Source organism: Tetrao urogallus, assembly GCF_951394365.1.
Source record: "Tetrao urogallus genome assembly, chromosome: 2".
NCBI classification, from domain to species: domain Eukaryota; kingdom Metazoa; phylum Chordata; class Aves; order Galliformes; family Phasianidae; genus Tetrao; species Tetrao urogallus.
Window position 1 is genome coordinate 4503762 of NC_136814.1, and position 17602 is coordinate 4521363.

Consider the following 17602-nt stretch of genomic DNA (forward strand, 5'->3'; position numbering starts at 1 on the left):
CCAAGCTTGTTTATTCCCACTAAAGCCCCAAGTCCACCGGAAGTGATGGACTGGGCTCAGCTCATGCCCTGCCAGCTCAGTCCTTCTCTACCGAAAGGTGGAGAATGTCTGTCTCCTTTCAGCAGAGGCTGGGTTTGCTGCTGTCTTGATCTCTACAGTCTGGAAGGCAACCTGGGGCTGGGCCTGGGCCTGGGATAGGGCTGGTGGGGGCTCAGCAGAGACGTACTCCAGGACATGAGGCCTCTCGTCCTGGCGCCGGAGGTAGCCCTGGTTCAGCAGGTGCAGGACACAGGACAGCACGTCCACACTGTGACAGCAGAAGCTCAGGAACTGCAGGCCTGGCCCCAGCTCACCCTTCTCACAGGCATCGATCACCTGCAGCAGCACAAGAACGCATCACTCTTCACTCATCACCCGGCAGCCCCTCTCTGCCCCCCAAACCTTCAGCCTCTGTACCTTAAACACCAGGTTATCGATGTGCAGCTGCTTTTCCGCCTTGAGGATGCGGGTAATGAGGCAGCAGAGGACATTCCTTTTCCTCTCCAAGGCACTGCTCTCAGCCCTCTCTGCCCGCAGGTACCTCTGCCGGGGCAGCAGCCTCAGCTGGCGGCCAGAGGCATGGGCCAGGGCCGCCCGGTTCAGCCGCAGGGCACCTGGAGCTGCACCCGGCCCACGGTCAGCCAGGCCCCGAGCTGGTCCCTGAAGGAGCCCCAGGAGGCAACCAGTGGGGCCAGGCCAGCACTGCCCCAGGGAGATACCCAGCCCCACACTCACCCCCCTGTGTGCAGCTCTGCACCAGGATGCCATCACCGTGGGTCAGCGGGGCCAGGGCCTGGTGCACCAGCTTGGCAGGGAGCCCCGTCGCCTGCAGCAGAGCCTCCACCGCCACCTCCTGCAGAGGAACGGAGAGCGATGGCCAGGCAGGAACATCCCTGCCACAAGCACTGCTGGAAGCCCCCCCAGAAGGCAACACCAGCCACGTCCCTCTGGCTCTACGGCCCCGGCTCCTACCTCAGTGCTGTTGAAGCGCAGCAGGATGTACATCTGCAGCGTGGACACGTGGAGGACGCAGTCTCCGAAGCGCAGCTCAGCGTGGCCCAGCCACGTCCACTGCAGCCACCGGGGCCTCGTGCACCCCCAGCCCAGCCGGCTCTGGCCTGCCAGGGCAGCGTCAGCCTCGCAGGCGCTCCCGGTGCCCCCGCACCGCCGGCTGGGAGCCCCGACCCCACATCCACCGCACTCACTGTGCCGCCAGAAGGCCGTGAACTCATCCAGCGGGGAGCTCAGCGCCGCCGGGAAGAACCTCCGGGGCTCCTCCATGTAGCACGGCGGGGACACGGGCCAGCAGCGCGGGGACAGCACCAGCACCTCCACCTCCGGCGTATCTGCCATGGGGGCCTCCCCTGGAGCCTGGGGACGGAGGGCGGCTCAGGACGGGTCCGGGACCCTGCCAGAACAGGGCAGCCCCTGACCCCAGCCCTCTGCCCCTCACCTCAGCCTCGGGGCTCTCTGTGCCCAGGCCACGCTCCAGCAGCCGCCGGTCTCGCTCCTGCAGCCGGAAGAGGCGGAAGAGCCGCCGCAGCTCCTCCGACTCCGCCAGGTCGCTCAGCATCTCCTGGGGGAAGCGGCGGGGGAAGCACGGCCCCATCTGCTCCACCACGGCCCCTTCCAGCCAGGAGGGCCCCTGCGCCAGCAGCCGGTCCCCCAGGTACAGCCTGCCACAGCCATGGGTCAGGGCTAATTCAGCCATGCGGCTGCTGGCCCCACCACAGCCGGGACAGGCCCCTGCAGGGCCACGGAGCCCCGCAGTCCCGTGGCCCTTCCCTCCCAAGGCACAGCAGGGGCAGTGCACTCACCGGTAGAAGTGCTCAAAGGTGTGGGCAAACTCCAGGCCGCTGAAGATGATGAAGGGCTCCAGGATCTGCTGCAGCTGCCCTGTGCTGCCCTCAGCCCCGTGCAGCTCCTGCACCTTCCTGTCCAGGTAGCGGGCGAACCGCTCGCTCACCTGTGCAGGAACAGGAATGGCCGTGTGGGCACGGGGCAGCCGCAGCGGGGACCCAGGGACAACAGGGAGCCCCTGGGCACTCGGAAGGGGACACGCTGACCCAGCCCAGGCAGGGAGCACACCCGGGCTGCATGACCACAGCTGCGCACAGGTGCCGGCGAGGGCCACGCTGGGCCCTGGACTCACGTGCAGGGTGGTCAGGAAGGAGAGCCGCTGCAGAGCCCCGGCGAAGCCCTGGCCCAGGGCTGCCACGAAGGCGGCCCGCTGCCCGAAGAGCTCCTCCGTGGCACCGCGCAGGCGCCAGTACAGCGCACAGTACCGCTCCACAACGTCCGGTGCCTGCCCCGACATCTCCAGGAACCGCTGCACCTGCGGGCACGGCCGAGGGGTGAGCTGCAGCGGGACCGACACGGGCCCAGCCGGCACCCACCGCCCCGCACCCTACCTGCCGCTGCACCACGCCACGCCAGCACCACACCGCATCCCGCAGGCCGCCAGACTTCTCTGCCACCGCCACCCGGGCTGGCGCCTCCTTGTTCCTGCCCTCCTTCCCGCCTGCCAAGACATGGCTGAGGCTCAGCCCCGCACGCCGCCACCCCTTGCCCGGCCCCACACGAAGGCGACCCTGCGCTCACTGGCTGCTCCTGCCTCCGCCGGCTCCGCGCCCGGGTCCACGAGCACCAGGAGCTGGGTCAGGCGCCGCACACAGGAACCGAAGGCGCCACCGTGGGACTGCTCTGCGCTCCCCAGGTACTCGCCCAGCAGCCAGGCCAGGGGGCTGATGCCGCTCGGGTCTGCCGGGACGCAGAGACTCAGGGGGAGCCTCGGGCACCGCGGGGAGGGCCCGGGAGGACGGCGGTACCTGGGCTGGTGATGCTCTGCACCACGGGGGTCACCAGGGCCTCCCAGCACGCCCTGCCCAGGGCTCGGGCCGCCTCGTTATCGGGAAGGAAGCGGTCGGCGAAGTCTTGCTCGTGCTGTAATGCCCGGTTCAGCCTGAAACGGACAGGGGGCAGCACGGGACGGCACCAAACGCCCACCGACCGCACACGGAACCGCCTCGCCTGGCCGCAGCCCCACTCCTCCTAGGGCAGGACTCAGCCCCACGGTGCCCCCTCGGGCTGCCTGCACCACCCCTGCCGCCTCGGGACCCCAGGGACAGACAGCACAGCCCACGCACCACTCACTTGCCAAAGAGCTGCAGCAGCTGTCCCCGATCCTGGTGGATCTCCTGGCACCAGGCGTGCGCCCGAGCACTGCAGAAGAGGAACGTGCGCCGGCACAGCTGCTCCTTGAAGATGGGCCACAAGGTGGGCTTGGGCCCCAGCACCTCGATGCCACGCACACGCGTGTCGATGCCGCCCTACGGAAAAGCACAACCCTGAGCTCCCGGTGCATCCCTGACACCCACTGCCATGCCCCAGGCTGGCTGCAGCTCCCACCTGCTGGCACCGCTTCACCCGGATCTGGATGACGGGCCAGAAGCGTGTCATGTTCTCCAGCAGCACCACCCTGCTGGCCGAGGGCAGGACGGTCACCTGCGGGCACACGGCAGCTCTCAGCACGGGCAGTGAGAGCAGCCACCCTCGCACTCCCGGTCAGCCCTTGTGCAGCCATGGCCAGGATCACCTCCACGGCCCAGCAGCACCGGTACAACTCACTGCGTTCAGCTCCGTACGGACATCAGCGGGGCTGTCCCCTCCCAGCACCACCACGCGGGCCGGCATGTAGCTCGAGTCCTCGCTGGCCACCAGCATGCTCATCTCCCTGTGGCGAGGCAAACACAGAGCTGCCCCGCAGCCCCCACACACCTCCAGCAGCCCGAGCGGGGGGCCTCAGGGACAGCACGCGTGGAGCCCCGCAGCCATCTCCTCCCCGCACAGCCCTACCTGACCACCACCCCGCACTGCATGTGGATGGTGATGTAGTGGGAGCCGGTGCTGCCGTTCGACTCCCAGTAGGTCTTGGGGTTCCTGTCCGTCAGCTTGCTGGCGCGGTGCGGGTTGGAGGAGACCTGCACCTTCTCCCAGCACTTGTCCTCCTTCACCTCCACGCTGGAGCCTGCAGGGAGCGCACACGCAGCCTCCAGCTGTTGCTGGGACACACACCGGCACGGGGCCCGGCTCCCACTCGCGCTCACCTCGGCACAGGTTGCGCAGAAAGATGTCAAAGAAGGGGACGCTGATGGGCCGCTGGATGCGGCGGTGCTCCTCAATCTGCCCCAGCACCACCTGGGGATGGGGATGGGGCCATGCCGTCAGTGGGGGCCGCATCCTTCACCCCAAGCCGGGTAGCTTGGACACCCAGCCCACCTGGATGCAGCCGGCCAAGATGCTGCCCGTCAGCTTCTTGTAGAGCGCGGCGTGCCTCTCGCAGTCGCTCACCAGCTCTAGCAGGGCCGGTGCCAGCGGCAGGGCCGGGCCGTGCTTGTCCAGGGCTTTGGCCACAGCCTCACGGGCGCCTGCACGGCACATCCCCACGGCACAGTCTTTGCTGGCGGTAGCCAGGCGGTGCAGGAAGCCCACCGCCTCCTGCACCACCTGCGGGGACACGGCCCTGAGCCGGCGGCACGCAGCACAGCCCTCCCTGCCCCCGGGAGCACCGCGGCCCTCTCACCTCACGGTCGCCGCTGTGGGCGCTCAGGAAGGACAGGCACGGCTCCACGCACTCATGCCAGGGCAGCGCGTCCTCCCGGTAACCGTCCAGGAACACGCTCAGGATTCTGCACGACATACGGCGACGCTCAGGCTGGGGCACGAGGCGGCCCTGCCCTGGGCTCCCACACTCTGACCGAGCCCCACCTGAGGATCCGCAGCCCCATGGCCTTCTCCACCCCCGGCAGCTCGAGGCTGCGCAGCAGCGGATGGAAGCACCGGCGCTCCTGCAGCTGCCGGGATGCCTCACCCGCAGGCATGGCGGCCACGCCGCAGAGCTGCCGTTCCAGGGCCACCACCACGTCCTCGGGCAGCGCACCGTCCCACAGGCCGCCTGCGGGCACCCGTGCCTCCCTCGCCTCCAGCAGCAGGGCCTCGGTGCCTGTGGGACAGGCAGCACACGACGGGATCCTCAGCCCCCGCCTGCGGGGCCGTGGCACGGAGGGCCGCCCGCGCAGTACCTGGCATCTCGGGACTGCAGGACAGCCGGTGCTCCGCCAGGCGGTTGATGACGCCCAGGGCCAGCATGGCGTTGGGGCAGCCGGCGTCCCGCCCGGCCCGCCAGCAGCTCTGCAGCACCGCGGGGAGATCACAGCCCACCAGCTGTTCCGCCAGGCCTCGGTGCCCGTCCACCAGCATCCTCACCACCAGCAGCCCGTTCTGCACGCCCGAGGAGCCCCTGCAGGGATGCGGCCATGTGGGCGCCTTCCTCCCCAGCTGCGGAGCTCCCCAGGACTCGCCCAGCCCCGTCCCTACCCTGGCACGCCCTGCATGGCACGGATGGCAGCGGGGATGGCAGCCAGCAGGCCGGGTGAGCCCTCGCCGCAGGCAGAGCCGATGCTGGCAAAGATCTCCCGCATCATCTGCGCGTCGGCGTGGCTCAGCATCGACGGCTTCCCGCCGGCACCTCCGGCTCCCACCAGCACCTTCAGGGCCTGCGTGGCCCGCAGCGGCTCAGCAGGCGGCGGGCACCAAAGCGGGCCCCGCCAACCCCTGAGCTCCCGCACGCACTCACCGCCAGGCCGGCCTGCTGCACCAGGGCCGAGGCCGCGTGCTGCCGCATGCAGGCCAGCACCGCCCGCACACCTCCCTCTGTGGCGAAGGGCACGCACCACTCACACCTCTCCATCAGCAGGGCCGCCAGCCGCAGCACCAGCGCCGCCGGGCACGACTCGGCCTCCACAGCGCCCAGCAGCTCCACCACCGCCTGCACCAGCTTCTCCCTGCGCGGCCGAGGGCACCTCAGCAGGGACCCCCAGAGCCGCCTTCGCCTGCCCACGCCGCCCCACCGCGCTCGGATCGCTCCACGCGAGCCCACCTGGGGCACAGAGACGCGAGAGCCGCCCCTCTCAGCCCCGCACCTGGTCCCCGGCCCGCCCTGGGCCTCGCTGCAGTGCCGCTCCTGCTCCCGGTCCTCCTCCAGCACCTTCACCACGTGCCGCAGCCCGGCCGCGCGCAGCTCCGCCTCGCAGTCACCGCGCAGGATCGCGTCCGCCACGCGCCGCACCTCGGCCAGGCAGCCGCCCTCGCAGCCGCCCCACGCTGCAGGAGGGAGGGAGGGAGGCCGCGACATCGCCAGCAGCACCCGCGGCAGCTCCCAGAGTTGGGCCCGCAGCCCCGGCACCCGCCGGCCTCCTCCCCCGGGCCGCCTCCCGCGCCCGCAGCCTCCCTCGGTCGGGCCCTCACCTTCGCTCCGCTCCGCCGCCCGCGAGAAGCGCAGCCCTTCCCTCTCCAGGAGCTCACGGAACAGCTGGGAATCCGGCCTGAGGGCCGCGGCTGCGGAAAGCTCTTCCTTCGCCACCTCGGCCGGCACAGCTCCGGGCTCATCGCCTTCTGAGCGCGCCGTGGCACCGCCCCCGCCGCGCTGCTCGGCCGCGCTCCCCAAGTGCTTGGCGTACACACGGGAGCCGCGCAGCTCGCTCTGAGCGCTGCCCCGAAGCCGCTTCTCCACGTCCTGCAGCACCTTCTGGGCCAGCTCCGCAGGGACCGGCAGCTGCAGCAGGGCGTCCTCGGCCGGCTCCGACGGCTGCGTGGACGGAGATACGTCAACCCGCACGGACACGCGACGGACCCCGCGCCCCTGGGACGGCCCGGGTCCAACCGGACAGAGGTGCTGCACCGACACGCAGCCCCACACCCTTCCCCAGCACCGCGCGCCCGCTCCCTCGGGCTTCCCCGTGCCGCTCCGGCCCGCACCTGCTCAGCGCGCTCCCGCTGGATGAGTCGGACGATCTCCTCCTGCTCCTGCGCTTCCAGCTTCTTCACAAAGAAGAGCAGCTCCCACCACTCAGCGCGGCTCAGGGTCGCTGCGGCTCTGCTCGGCCGCTCCCCCAGGTAAGGCAGCGAGTACAGCCCCCCCGGGGGCTTGGAGAAAAGCGGCTGTGCAGCTGCAGGACAGCAGAGAGAGGAAAGGCACCGTCAGCTTCCCTCCGCAGAGCCATCCTTTGCTGCACAGCCCTCACTCCCACAGTGAGGACCTCCCCGATCCGTCCCAGTGAGGGACAGGGAGGTGATAAGAGGGCAGCAAGAGGCAGGGAGCGGAGCTGGAAGCAGAGCCCTGGAGCGGGGCAGGTGGGGACTGCAGTCGTCTCTGAAGCCTCTTGGGGCCAAAACTAGGCACCTCTTGTGCCAAATTATTCCCTCTAGACCTGGATCTGAGAATAAGCTGTGTGCCCACCTGGCCTGATGCTTACCTGCTACCAGCTTGTGGCTGTATCTCAGAGTGGACACCTTCTCTCGGCCCTCATGCTCCTCCTGCCCAGAAGAGCCAATGATCTCCACCATGTGCCAGTGAACCCAGTACGTGCAGCCTGAGGCATACCAGTACACCTGCAGAGGAGAGCCAAAACCACACGACTGAGGAAATGCACAGCAAGCCCCACTGGTCCCACACAAGGCTAAGGTATTTTCCACACCACACAATGTCCCCCAACAGCCCCATCCTCCCAGCAGCAGATACCTGCACAGGCGGCGTGCCATCATTACTCTGACGAAATTCACCCTCATCACCTGCGCTGACCTGTTCGTAGTCCTCCAGCATGCGCACCCGCATGCCGTGCATCAGGTTTTCCTGCACATACTCCACATAGCTGCTGCGGCTTGGGAAGGCCGAGCGTGTCTTGAAGGTGCTGGGCTCATTTGGTGCAGGAGCAGGGGCTGCTGGAGCAGCACTGGAGGATGTGGGCTGGTGCTGGAAGATGGAGCGGGAGGTGCGAGGCTTCGCCTCCTGCTGGGATGGTGACTCCGGCTTGTGGCTGTGGTCCCAGCCCATCACGTGCACCAGCTCCAAGATGAGGTTTGCCATAGCCATGCTGAACTCAAACTCCTGCTTCACACGGCTGCTCTTCTGCCGCTCCTCGCTCTGCTCCTCGCCGCTGTTGAGCTTGTCCAGGAGAGAAGTGACGCACAGGTAGCGCTTCACCAGGGCGAACAGCTGCTTCCCGGGGATCTGCAACAGGCAGGGCTGTCAGACCGCAGCTGGCCAAGCACCTCACTCCCTCACCAGCTCATTCACAGCTCTGCAATGCCTGCGCACACAGCTCCTCTCAGCCCACCCTGCCCACAGACAGGCTCTCCTCCTGCTTCCTCACTGCACCTCAGCCTCGAGCCAGGCCCAGACCCTGCGCCAGCCCTTGCAATGCCAGGTCCTGGCCTGCTGCCCACTGTCACTACCTGAGGAAGATGAATGCCCTCAAAGGACACGCAGTGCTCTTCAGAGGATGTTGTCTCAGCAAACAGCTCCAGCAAGGTGTAACGGCTGTCAAAATCCATGTGCTGCTCGATGCCATCCTGCTGGCTCAGAGACAGAAGTACATGAGCCCAGCTCCCTGCAACAACAACAGAAAACATTTAGGCTCCCTAACAGAGAACCCTCACACCTCGATGCACTAATCAACCTGACTGCAGCAGGCAAGGATTGGCTTTGTTGCTCAGGACAACCCAACATATAGGGCACCTCTGAACCACAGCAGCTCCTCTCTGACGAGAGCCTCGGGCAGGATCAGCCTCCGCTCAGCGGGGCCCGAGGAGAGGCTCCACACCGACGACGGCAGAGAGCCAACGGCCCCGCAAGGCCCCGCTCCCCGAGCCCCCGCCCTACCGAAAGAGCGGCGCCCTCGGCGGCAGCCCCCACCTGCGTCGTGCGAAGCCAGAGCCCTCAGCATCTCGCCGGCGCCGCGGCAGATCGCCTTCTCCTCGTGGCACAGCATCTCCGTCAGCAGCTCGAGGGCTCCCGTCTCCTCGAAGGCGCCCGCCAGCGCGCCGATGCCGGCGTACGCGCTCAGCACGCGGACGGTGTGGAGGACGGAGGACGCGGGGGCCCCGCCGCCGGCCAGCTGCCGGCCGGCTCGCCGCACCAGGCTCCCGACGTCGGCCTTCATCTCCAGCAGCGACGCCTCGTCCGGCGCCGCGGGCAGCGGGCCGGGCGCCCTCTCCTCCTCCGCCCGCGGCCCCGCCCGCTGCCCCTCGCCCAGCAGCGCCGGGCAGCCGGCGCGGACCTCCTCCGCCGACAGCCACATGGCCACGCTCTCCGAGCGGAGCCCCGCGGAGGAGGAGCCGCCGCCGCCGCCCGCCGCCCGCTCCTCCGCGCCGACCACGCGCCACCGCACCAGGTACTCCGGGGCGCCGTCGGGGCCGCGCCGCTGCCGCAGCAGCTCCTGCGGGTAGGCCTGCAGCTGGGGGCCCAGCTGCACCAGCAGCCCGCCCTCGCGCCTCTCGTTCGCCATGCTGCCGGACGGCGCTGCGGGGAGCGCCGAGGGACGCGGGGAGCGGCGCGGCGTGTCCGCCCGCCCGCCAGGGGGCGCCCCGCGGCGCGATCGCCCCGCCGCCACCGGATGGTCCGCTGCCGCCGTCCCAGCCCGGCTCGCCGCCGCTTCCGGGTGGGCGGGGGGGCGGGGGCGTGCGCGGCGGGCGGTGCCGACGGGAGCCGAGCGGGGCCGAGAGTCCTCGGAGGCGCCTCGTGGGCTCGGCTGTCGCATCGGTCCTGTTCTGTGACGGCTGGCTGGGAGGCGGGGCTGCCGGACCGGGCCTGGCGGTAGGACCGAGGAGGTGCCTTGGAGCACCTTCCAACCAATCCGTCCTACGGGAAGGATTCGCCTAGGGCGGGTCCTACCTGGCCGACCTAGACGCCTTCTGCATCAGAGGCCTGCATTAGGAGGGCCACTGATGTCATCCAGCTGCATGTCAGTAAGGCCACTGATGCTGTCCTCCGTAACATCCTTCTCTCCAAGTTGGAAAGATAACCATTCCATGGATGAGGAACTGGTCGTCAGCAGCTCAGTGTCCAGATGAAGATCAGTGCCAATCAGGGTCCCTCAGGGGTCAATATCTGCGACCTTTAACATCAGTGACACGGAGTCAGTGGGATCAAGAGTGCCCTCGGCAGTTTGCAGGTGACACTGAGCTGTGTGGTGTGGTGAACACACCCAAGGGATGGGATGCCATCACAGAGACCTAGACAGGCTGAGCAGTGGGGCCCAGGAGAAGCCCACGAGGTTCAACAAAGCCAAGTGCAAGGTCTTGTTCTTAGGCTGTGGCAACCCTGACTATCAGTACAAAATGAGGATATAAGAATGGAGCACAGCCGTGCTGAAAAAGACCCAGCGATAGTGGTGGATGACAGCTGGATGTAAGCCAGCACTGTGCCCTTACAGCCCAAAGAGCCAACCACACCCTGAGCTGCATCCAAAGCAGCGTGGCCAGCAGGGTGAGGGAGGGGATCTGCCCCTCTGCTCTGTGCTGTGAGACCTCACCTGGAGCACTGCGACCAGATGGGGAGTGCTCAGTACAGGAGACACGGAGCTGTTGGAGAGCGTTCAGAGGAGGGCCTCAAAAATGAGCCCAGGGATGGAACACCTCCCTGTGAGGACAGGCTGAGAGCTGGGCTGCGCAGCTGGAGAAGGGAAGGCTCTGGGAGACCTGAAAGCAGCTTTTCAGTACCTGACTAGGGGGTGTAAGAAAGGAGGGGAAAGACTCTTTAGCTTTAGGACAGTGTGATACGACAAAGGGAATATGGTTTCAAACTAAAAAAGAGGTTAAGACTGGATGCAAGGAAGAAAGATTTTTTTATAGGGGTGGTGAATGGCCCAGGTTGCCCAGAGCTGCAGTGGAAGTTCCATCCTTGGAAATACTCAAGGTTGGATTGGATGGGGCTCTGAGCACCTGATTGAGCTGTAGATTGCAGGGGAGTTGGAATAGATGGCCTTTAAGTGTCCCTTTCAACTCATAAGATTCTATGATTCTAAGTGTCCAGGCAGGAGAGCGTCTGACTACCTGATTTTGTGGAGCCCCAAGCCCACCAAGGCTCCAGACAGCTACAGCAGTCTGTGGCCCAGCACCCATCTCTCCCCCTCAGGAAGGGCAGCGGTAACACAACAGCGCTGGTGTGCAGAACGTTTTATTGGCCCTGGCCTCACTACTGTGTTGTGATGCGGGGCAAGTTGACGTAGCTCTTCATGGGTGGCAGCGGCTTGATCTTACGGCCAGCCCAGCCGCCCTTGCGATGCCATAAGCCTGTGTGCGGGCGCTTGCCCAGCCAGCGGTTGCGGCCGGCCTTTCCGATCACCCGCTTGTTGTGGTCGACATTGGACACGCGGCCCACTGTGGCCACGCAGGTCTCCAGCACCTGGAGGATGGAAAAGAGCTGTGAGCCTCCTTGCTGGCACCCGGGTTGTCAGGATGGGGATGGCACGGCTCCCCCACCTGCATGTGTCTCTTGGAGGGCAGCTGCACGATGGCCGTCCCGTTTACCTTCCTCAGCAACACTCCGCAGGTCCCTGCAGCAGGTGAGAGGAAGCAGCTGTGCTGAGCAGTGGGACAAAGCCTTAAAGCCACTGCCACCTCTTTCTGAGGAAGAAACCTCAGGGCATCGTCAGGAAGCACTGTTCCACCCCTCTGGAGGGCTGTGTTGCACCCAAATGCAGGGAGAAGACAGCAACCCCCTGTGTGACGCACCGGCAGCCCGGATGTACTGCGCTCCCTTCCCAGGGTGGCTCTCCAAGTTGCAGATGAGCGTGCCCACAGGCAGGGCCCCCAGCGGGTAGGCGTCCCCTTCCTTGGCCAACACTGCAAGGCAAAGCTGTGAGCTGGAGCGAGGCAACTCACAGGCTGCAGGCAGGGCTGGCCCGGGGTTGGGGACACACCTGCCATCCTTCCGATGTGTGAGGAGTTCTTGATCAGGTCCCCAGGCTGCATGTTCTCTGTGGCAATGATCCAGCGCTTCCGATTGCCACCAGCTACCAGGGCAATGTCAGCTGACCTGCACATGGAATCACAGGCTCATTAAGGTTGGAAAAAAACACTGAGGACACAAAGTCTATTTGTCAGCCCATAACCACGGAATCATTAGTTCCAGAAAAGCCCACTAAGATCACCCAGTTCAACCCCACCGTGCCACTGCCCACGTCCCTCAGTGCCACATCCCATGGCTCTGGGACTCCTCCAGGTGACCCCACCGCTCCCTGGGCAGCTGTGTCAGTGCAGAATCACTTCTGGAGAAGGAATTGTTCCTAGCAGCCAACCCGAACCTCCCCTGGCACAACGTGAGGCCATCCCCTCTCGTCCTATGGCCGTTCCCTGCGAGTAGAGGCCGACCCCGCCTCACACAGCCTCCTTTCAGGGGGTTGCAGAGCCACGAGGTCTGCCCTGAGCCTCCTCTTCTGCAGACCGAACAGCCCCGGTTCCCTCAGCTCCCCGCAGTCCGTGTGCTACAGACGAAGCACGCCCGACCCAGCACTCGCCTGCAAGGGTCGTATCGGACGGCGATGACCTTCTCAGTGCCCTCGTCGTACCGTAGCCGCTGGAAGTCGATCATTCGGTACCGCCGTTTGTGTCCCCCGCCGATGCCCCGCACTCGGATGCGCCCTGCGGGCCGGGAGAGCGGTTCCAGCCGCGCCCCCTCGGCCGTCCCTCCCGCCGTCCCCTGGCCTCGCCCTCCCACCTGTGTGATCGCGGCCGCCCGTCTTCTTCATGCCCACGGGCCGCACCGTGTACTTGACGCGGCACTTCCACATGGGGTCCGTGGTGCAGAGCGGCGCGGAGCCGCACAGCCCGCGCCGGGCGGCCGCCAGAGCCCCGCCGGGAGGAAACGGCGGCGGCGGCACGAGGGCCCGGGCGATGGCCGCGCGAGGTGCCGACACCGCGAGCGCCCCAAAGGCCCGGCACAGCGCCGCCGCCGCCGCCGCCATCTTGCGCGCCCCGCACCGCGCATGCGGCAGAGGGCGGGAGCGAGCCGGCCGGCGGCGGCCATGTCGTGCTTAAAGGGGCTGCGCCCGGCGGGGGGCGGAGAGCGGCTGGGCGGCCCTGTCGTCGGGCCCCACCTCCCCGCCCCGCACCCGCAGCGCCCCGCGTCGAGCAGGTAGGTCGCGGGGCCGCGGCGCGGGGCTCGGTGCTCTGCCGCGGGTTGGGGCGCGGCCCGGGGTGGGCTCGGCGTGGGGCGGCCCGGGCGGGTGCTGGTGGCCGGGCCGGGAGGGCCGGGACGAGCCGAGGGCGGCGGTGCGGGAGCCGCGGGCCGGGCCCGGCGGGCGGTGGCCGCTGGCCGCGACGGGGTGAGGCCGGCACCGCGAGAGCGGACTTCGTCGCCAAGCTGCGCCCTCGGCCGGGCGGGCCTGCGGGAGGCCTGCGGCCGGCCGGCCGCTCTATAATTAGGCCGCGTCCTCAGCGCCGGGAATGGCTTTCGGCGGAGGTTAAATAATAGCCCGGCTGCGGCCCCGCTGCCTCGTTAGTGTGAGTGCGCGGCTCGCCCTCGGGAGCCGGGGAGCGGAGAACCACGGGGCTCCGGGGCGCGTGCAGGCTGTGCGCTCCGCGGCCGCGGACCGTGCTGTGCCGTTCGTCGTCCCTGTGAAGAAGCCGGAGAACGAGCGTTTCCCGGCAGCTCCTGCCCGCCCTGCGCGGTGCTGACACCCCGGGCTCCCGGCGGTCCCGTCCCGTGTCCGCCCTGTTCTGCGGGCACGGCCGTAGCGCGGTCGGGGAGTTCCCTGCGGCTCCGCCGGCTTGGCTTTAGAACCTGGGACTGGAGCAGCGGTAGTGAGACAGGTGAGGCTGATGCCAGGCAGGGATGCGGGAGCTCCAGCTGGAAGTATAAGGTGTAGCTGGAAGCCCTGGGGGTGCGCGTGCGAAATTCGGCCTCTTGTAACTCGGTCGGCACTCGGGAGCAGTTTGGCGGCCGGCTCCTGTGGATCCCTAGAGATGGGAGCGCGGGGCTCGGTGTGTGTGGCTCTTTCTGCGCTCCCAGCAGAGCGCCCAACGTAATGCCTCTGGAGCCTGACTGCATCTCCTCCCCTCCCCCTGCCGCAGTGTGGTTGGCTGCTGAGCGCCTGGTGCCCGCGTTTCTGCTAGAACGGGGGGCAGCGCGGCACTCATCGCTGGAGCTGCGCATCGCCGCCGCCCGTCCTTCTCCGCGGCTCTGGGGCATCCGGGAGTGCCGGCACTGGACGAGCCGCTGCAGGCATCCAGGTACTGCTGCTCTGCGGTGCGGGGTGGGCGGAAGATTCCCATCTGGTGACTGTGAAGGGCAGGGTGCCCAGCCGTCCTGTAACAAAGGACCGCTTTGAGCTGCGATTTCGAGGAGAGCTGACGGAAACTTTTCTCCTGGGAAGCTTATGGTTAGGCAGGTAGGCGCAGAATTGCTCTGTGGTAGCGCTTGAGAGGGATGAAGGGATTTCCCTGGTTTGCTTGTCCCAAGGATATGCAGCGGGCGTGCCTCCTGCTGCCAGACAAAGCCGGAGGAATGATGACGGAGGCAGCTCCCTAGCATACAGCAACGGCTCGCAAACTTTCAGAGCCTTGTTCCCACACGAGCCTCCCTTCCGCAAATAAAGGGCGTACAAAGCTGTTCCCAAACAGAACTGCACCCTGGGCAGGGGGGCAGTTCCTGGTAAATATCTGGGAGGGAAAAGATGCAGCTAGGAGGTGACCGGAGAGGGCTGGGGGATGGTGCTGCGGCAGAGTGCTCTGGTCAGGCAGCCGGGAGAAATTTGCACAATGATGAGAGGCAGCAGCAGCAGAGGCTTCCCTGAGCCCTGCCTGGCTGGCAGCTGGTGCTCTCCTTTGGCTTTGCCTGAGCTGCTCCGTGCTAGGGTCTCCTCTAGTGCCCTTGGGCTCTGTTCCCGGTGCCTCCTCGTCCGGCGTGGAGAGGTGGAAAAAACCACTCTGCGAAAAGAAGGGTGGTGTTCAGTGCGTGTGGGTCAAAGATCCAGCCCGCCCAGACGCAGAGTAAATAAACATGGCTGAGCTTTGCTGCAGTTGGCAGAAGGAGAAGGAAGCGTGTGTTCTCCTCAGCTGTTTCAGAGGAATGCCCAGGTAGGAACAACAGCATTAACACCGGAGACTTAAATGGATCTCGGGGGCACGAGGGACACGTTTCAAGACGTTGGCGGAATTGTTGGATAAAGGCTTGATTTGCTAGGAAAGAGCCACGTAGCTCCAACTGGTCCAGGGAGCCAGAGGTAAGCAGGATCCTTTGTTTATTATGCAGGTAACACTTTGGTTCTGTGGATTTGGCAGCCTCATTACAGTTTGAGACCCGTTTGTTTCTGGAAATAGCCTATAGTCAGCTGGTCTCTGCAGCTGTTCCAGGTATGCAGTGGAGAGGGTGTGGGTGCTGTGGTGCCTGTCAGGGTCCACAGCAGCTCCCAGCTGCCTGCTGGGCTGTCCCTGTGCTCCTGAGGCACATCCAGCGCGTGGCTCTCCGATTAGACAGATGCCTGTGGAGGCATCGACTCCTGGGAATTATTCTGCCTGCTTTAATACCACTTCATGCTGTCAGGGCAAGGTAATGGCTCTCGCTCTGTATTCTGTACAGCAAGACTCCCAATCAGATTTTGAAGCTAGGGAGAGATGCGTGTCCTGGCTTTGTTCCAGCTGCTTAGCTCTCGTCTCCTCTAGCCCGGAAACAGGTTTTAATGGTATTCCTCTATAGGCTCTTGCACAGCAGATGCAGAGTGGATTTGGTGAGCCACTGCAGACATGAGCAAGAGTTTAAAAACAAAGTCTTAGCAGCTGGTCTGGAGATGCTAGCACAGTTTTGCTGGTAGATGTGATAAAGATTGCAATTCCTCTGGTTCTAGTGGCCCAGTGAAAGGTGTGTTTTCCTGGACAGCTGGGAGAATAACCCAGCATGAGCTGCTGGAAGGCACAGACTGGCTTTCTGCTAGTGTACTGGTCTATTTATTTCTTTTTATTGTACCTTTGTTGTCTCCAATGTCTGTATTCTGTGATTGCTGAAGAGCAGAAGTAGTAAGCCCTTCTGATCTTGAAAGGAATGCTCTGAAACAAAGCCAACCAGATCAGCTTCTCCATCTCCCTCAGAGCAGGTATGGTTTTGGAATACCTGCTTTAGTAACACAGGATTGCTTACCCTGGTCATCTGCTGTCAACCACAACAAACCTCGGTAGCTTTTGATGTACTGTTTTTAGGTGTGCACAGGAAAACAGGAGGGGAAGAGAAGCTTCCAGGTCCTTTCTGAGCTTGGATCACTGTGGCCAAGTGCCCAGAAAGCCAGCTTACCACCACCTTGCCACAGGTTTCAGAAGGGTTATGCTAATTGAATTTTCTGTTAGAGATCAGAGGGTGGTGAGGAGCTGAAGCTTCTGGGGCAGAGAGGAATGCTTTATGCTGAGGGGAAGAGCATGAAGGAAGACTCCGTTCTATTTTTGTGGGAGAGCCCTTCCACATGAGCTGCAAGCCTGCTTCCCGAGTCCTAGTTCATGCCCATGGGACTCTAACAGCCTGCTGGTTAGTACAGGCTTTCCCAACGGAGGCCTTCTGGCATCTAGAAGAGCTCCTGGTGCTTCACACCCTGCTGGAGCTGGCATGTGTCAGCTGCTGCTGAAAGAAGCAGTTCTGGCCCTGGTCCCTGTCCAGGGCGTAGGGAGGGCTGGGTCCTTTCCAGCAGCACAGTCAACTTGTGCTGAGTTACAAATGACTGTAAAGCCTGGGGAAACTGGTTGGATGAAGCATTTCTGTGCTCGAAGACTGGCTTTAAAACCCTGCAGGAAGGTGTGTGGATGCTGAGGAGAGTCCCATGTTTGGGCTGCGGGAGAATATAGGTGAGAGCTCTTTCTCAGTTCCCAGCTCTGCTGTTGGATGGCGATTGCATTGCTTCTCTTTCTGTGTTACAGAGAAGCCCTGTCCTCTTGTGACCTGGTGAAAGGGTACGTGTGCTACATTCCCTTTCCTTGGGCACCCGGTCGGTGTCCAGTGCCAGGGTGCCTGGTCCCTTTGTCCTGGAGTGGAGCTTAGCCAAGGGAAATGCAATGAGGAGTTTATCAGATAGAATTTCAGATTAGAATTGTCGTCTTTTTGTTCTACCCTGGATAGTCAAGCTGTATGTTAGGAGTCCGAAGAGAGTGTAGGATCTCCATCTTGGGAGATAAGCAATTCTTGACTGTACACAGCCATCAGGTTCCTGATCAGAGTGGGGGGGATGGATCAGTGATATCAAAACATCCCTTTGAAATAATACAACACCCATCACAGGCCCTTTAATTAGGGAGGAAGTTACAACACAGCATTCTGTTCAGTGTACGTGAGATCATCTGTGTGTCATTTAAGTTAAAATAAAGTGAGGCTGTCTACAGTGCAGGAAGTGTCCACACTGGGGTTGGGGGACAACTTGGGACAGAAGATGGGGCTCTTAGGTGCTCCTTTCTAGGTCTTGGCGTGGAAAAACTTGTAAGCCAGAGGTAAGTGGTGGCAGAGCCTCATGCCTATCAGAGCTGAGGTAGCATCTCTAGCCTCTGGGGTTGCAGCTCAGATAGACCCCGGGTTGTTGCTCCCAGGGTGCTGACCCCTTACTCATCTGTTAGTGTGTTCTTAGTGGCTCTAAGGGAGCGAGAGATGTGCCTGGCATTGCTGGCACTGGTGGCAAGCATCACAGGGCACTGTTCCTGTTCTGCGTCACATGAACCTCAGCAGGCATGAGACTTTTGCTGCCTAATTTCTGGC

At 64.4% G+C, this 17602-nt stretch overlaps 2 protein-coding genes across 2 annotated transcripts; both read right to left on the reverse strand.

The window, feature by feature from the left end:
- Positions 1-87: 87 nt before the first annotated feature.
- On the reverse strand, positions 88-9383 carry LOC306944248 (cullin-9-like; the record flags this gene model as incomplete). The annotated part of the gene is made up of 29 exons (XM_079532730.1): positions 88-375; positions 457-659; positions 775-892; positions 1012-1157; positions 1245-1410; positions 1493-1715; positions 1857-2005; positions 2192-2374; positions 2451-2560; positions 2641-2799; positions 2868-3001; positions 3193-3368; positions 3448-3543; positions 3667-3772; positions 3895-4066; positions 4146-4236; positions 4318-4545; positions 4622-4727; positions 4807-5041; positions 5121-5338; positions 5416-5594; positions 5675-5882; positions 6021-6201; positions 6346-6685; positions 6856-7046; positions 7353-7488; positions 7619-8107; positions 8332-8486; positions 8792-9383. 29 exons carry the CDS (start codon positions 9381-9383, stop codon positions 88-90), a joined length of 5778 nt encoding a protein of 1925 aa, XP_079388856.1.
- Positions 9384-11043: 1660 nt separating this feature from the next.
- Positions 11044-12696, reverse strand: MRPL2 (mitochondrial ribosomal protein L2). The gene is made up of 6 exons (XM_079550730.1): positions 12596-12696; positions 12396-12519; positions 11799-11914; positions 11611-11721; positions 11359-11432; positions 11044-11281 (listed from the first exon to the last, which is right to left on the reverse strand). Exons 1-6 carry the CDS (start codon positions 12666-12668, stop codon positions 11072-11074), a joined length of 708 nt encoding a protein of 235 aa, XP_079406856.1. The 5' UTR covers positions 12669-12696; the 3' UTR covers positions 11044-11071.
- Positions 12697-17602: the final 4906 nt, after the last annotated feature.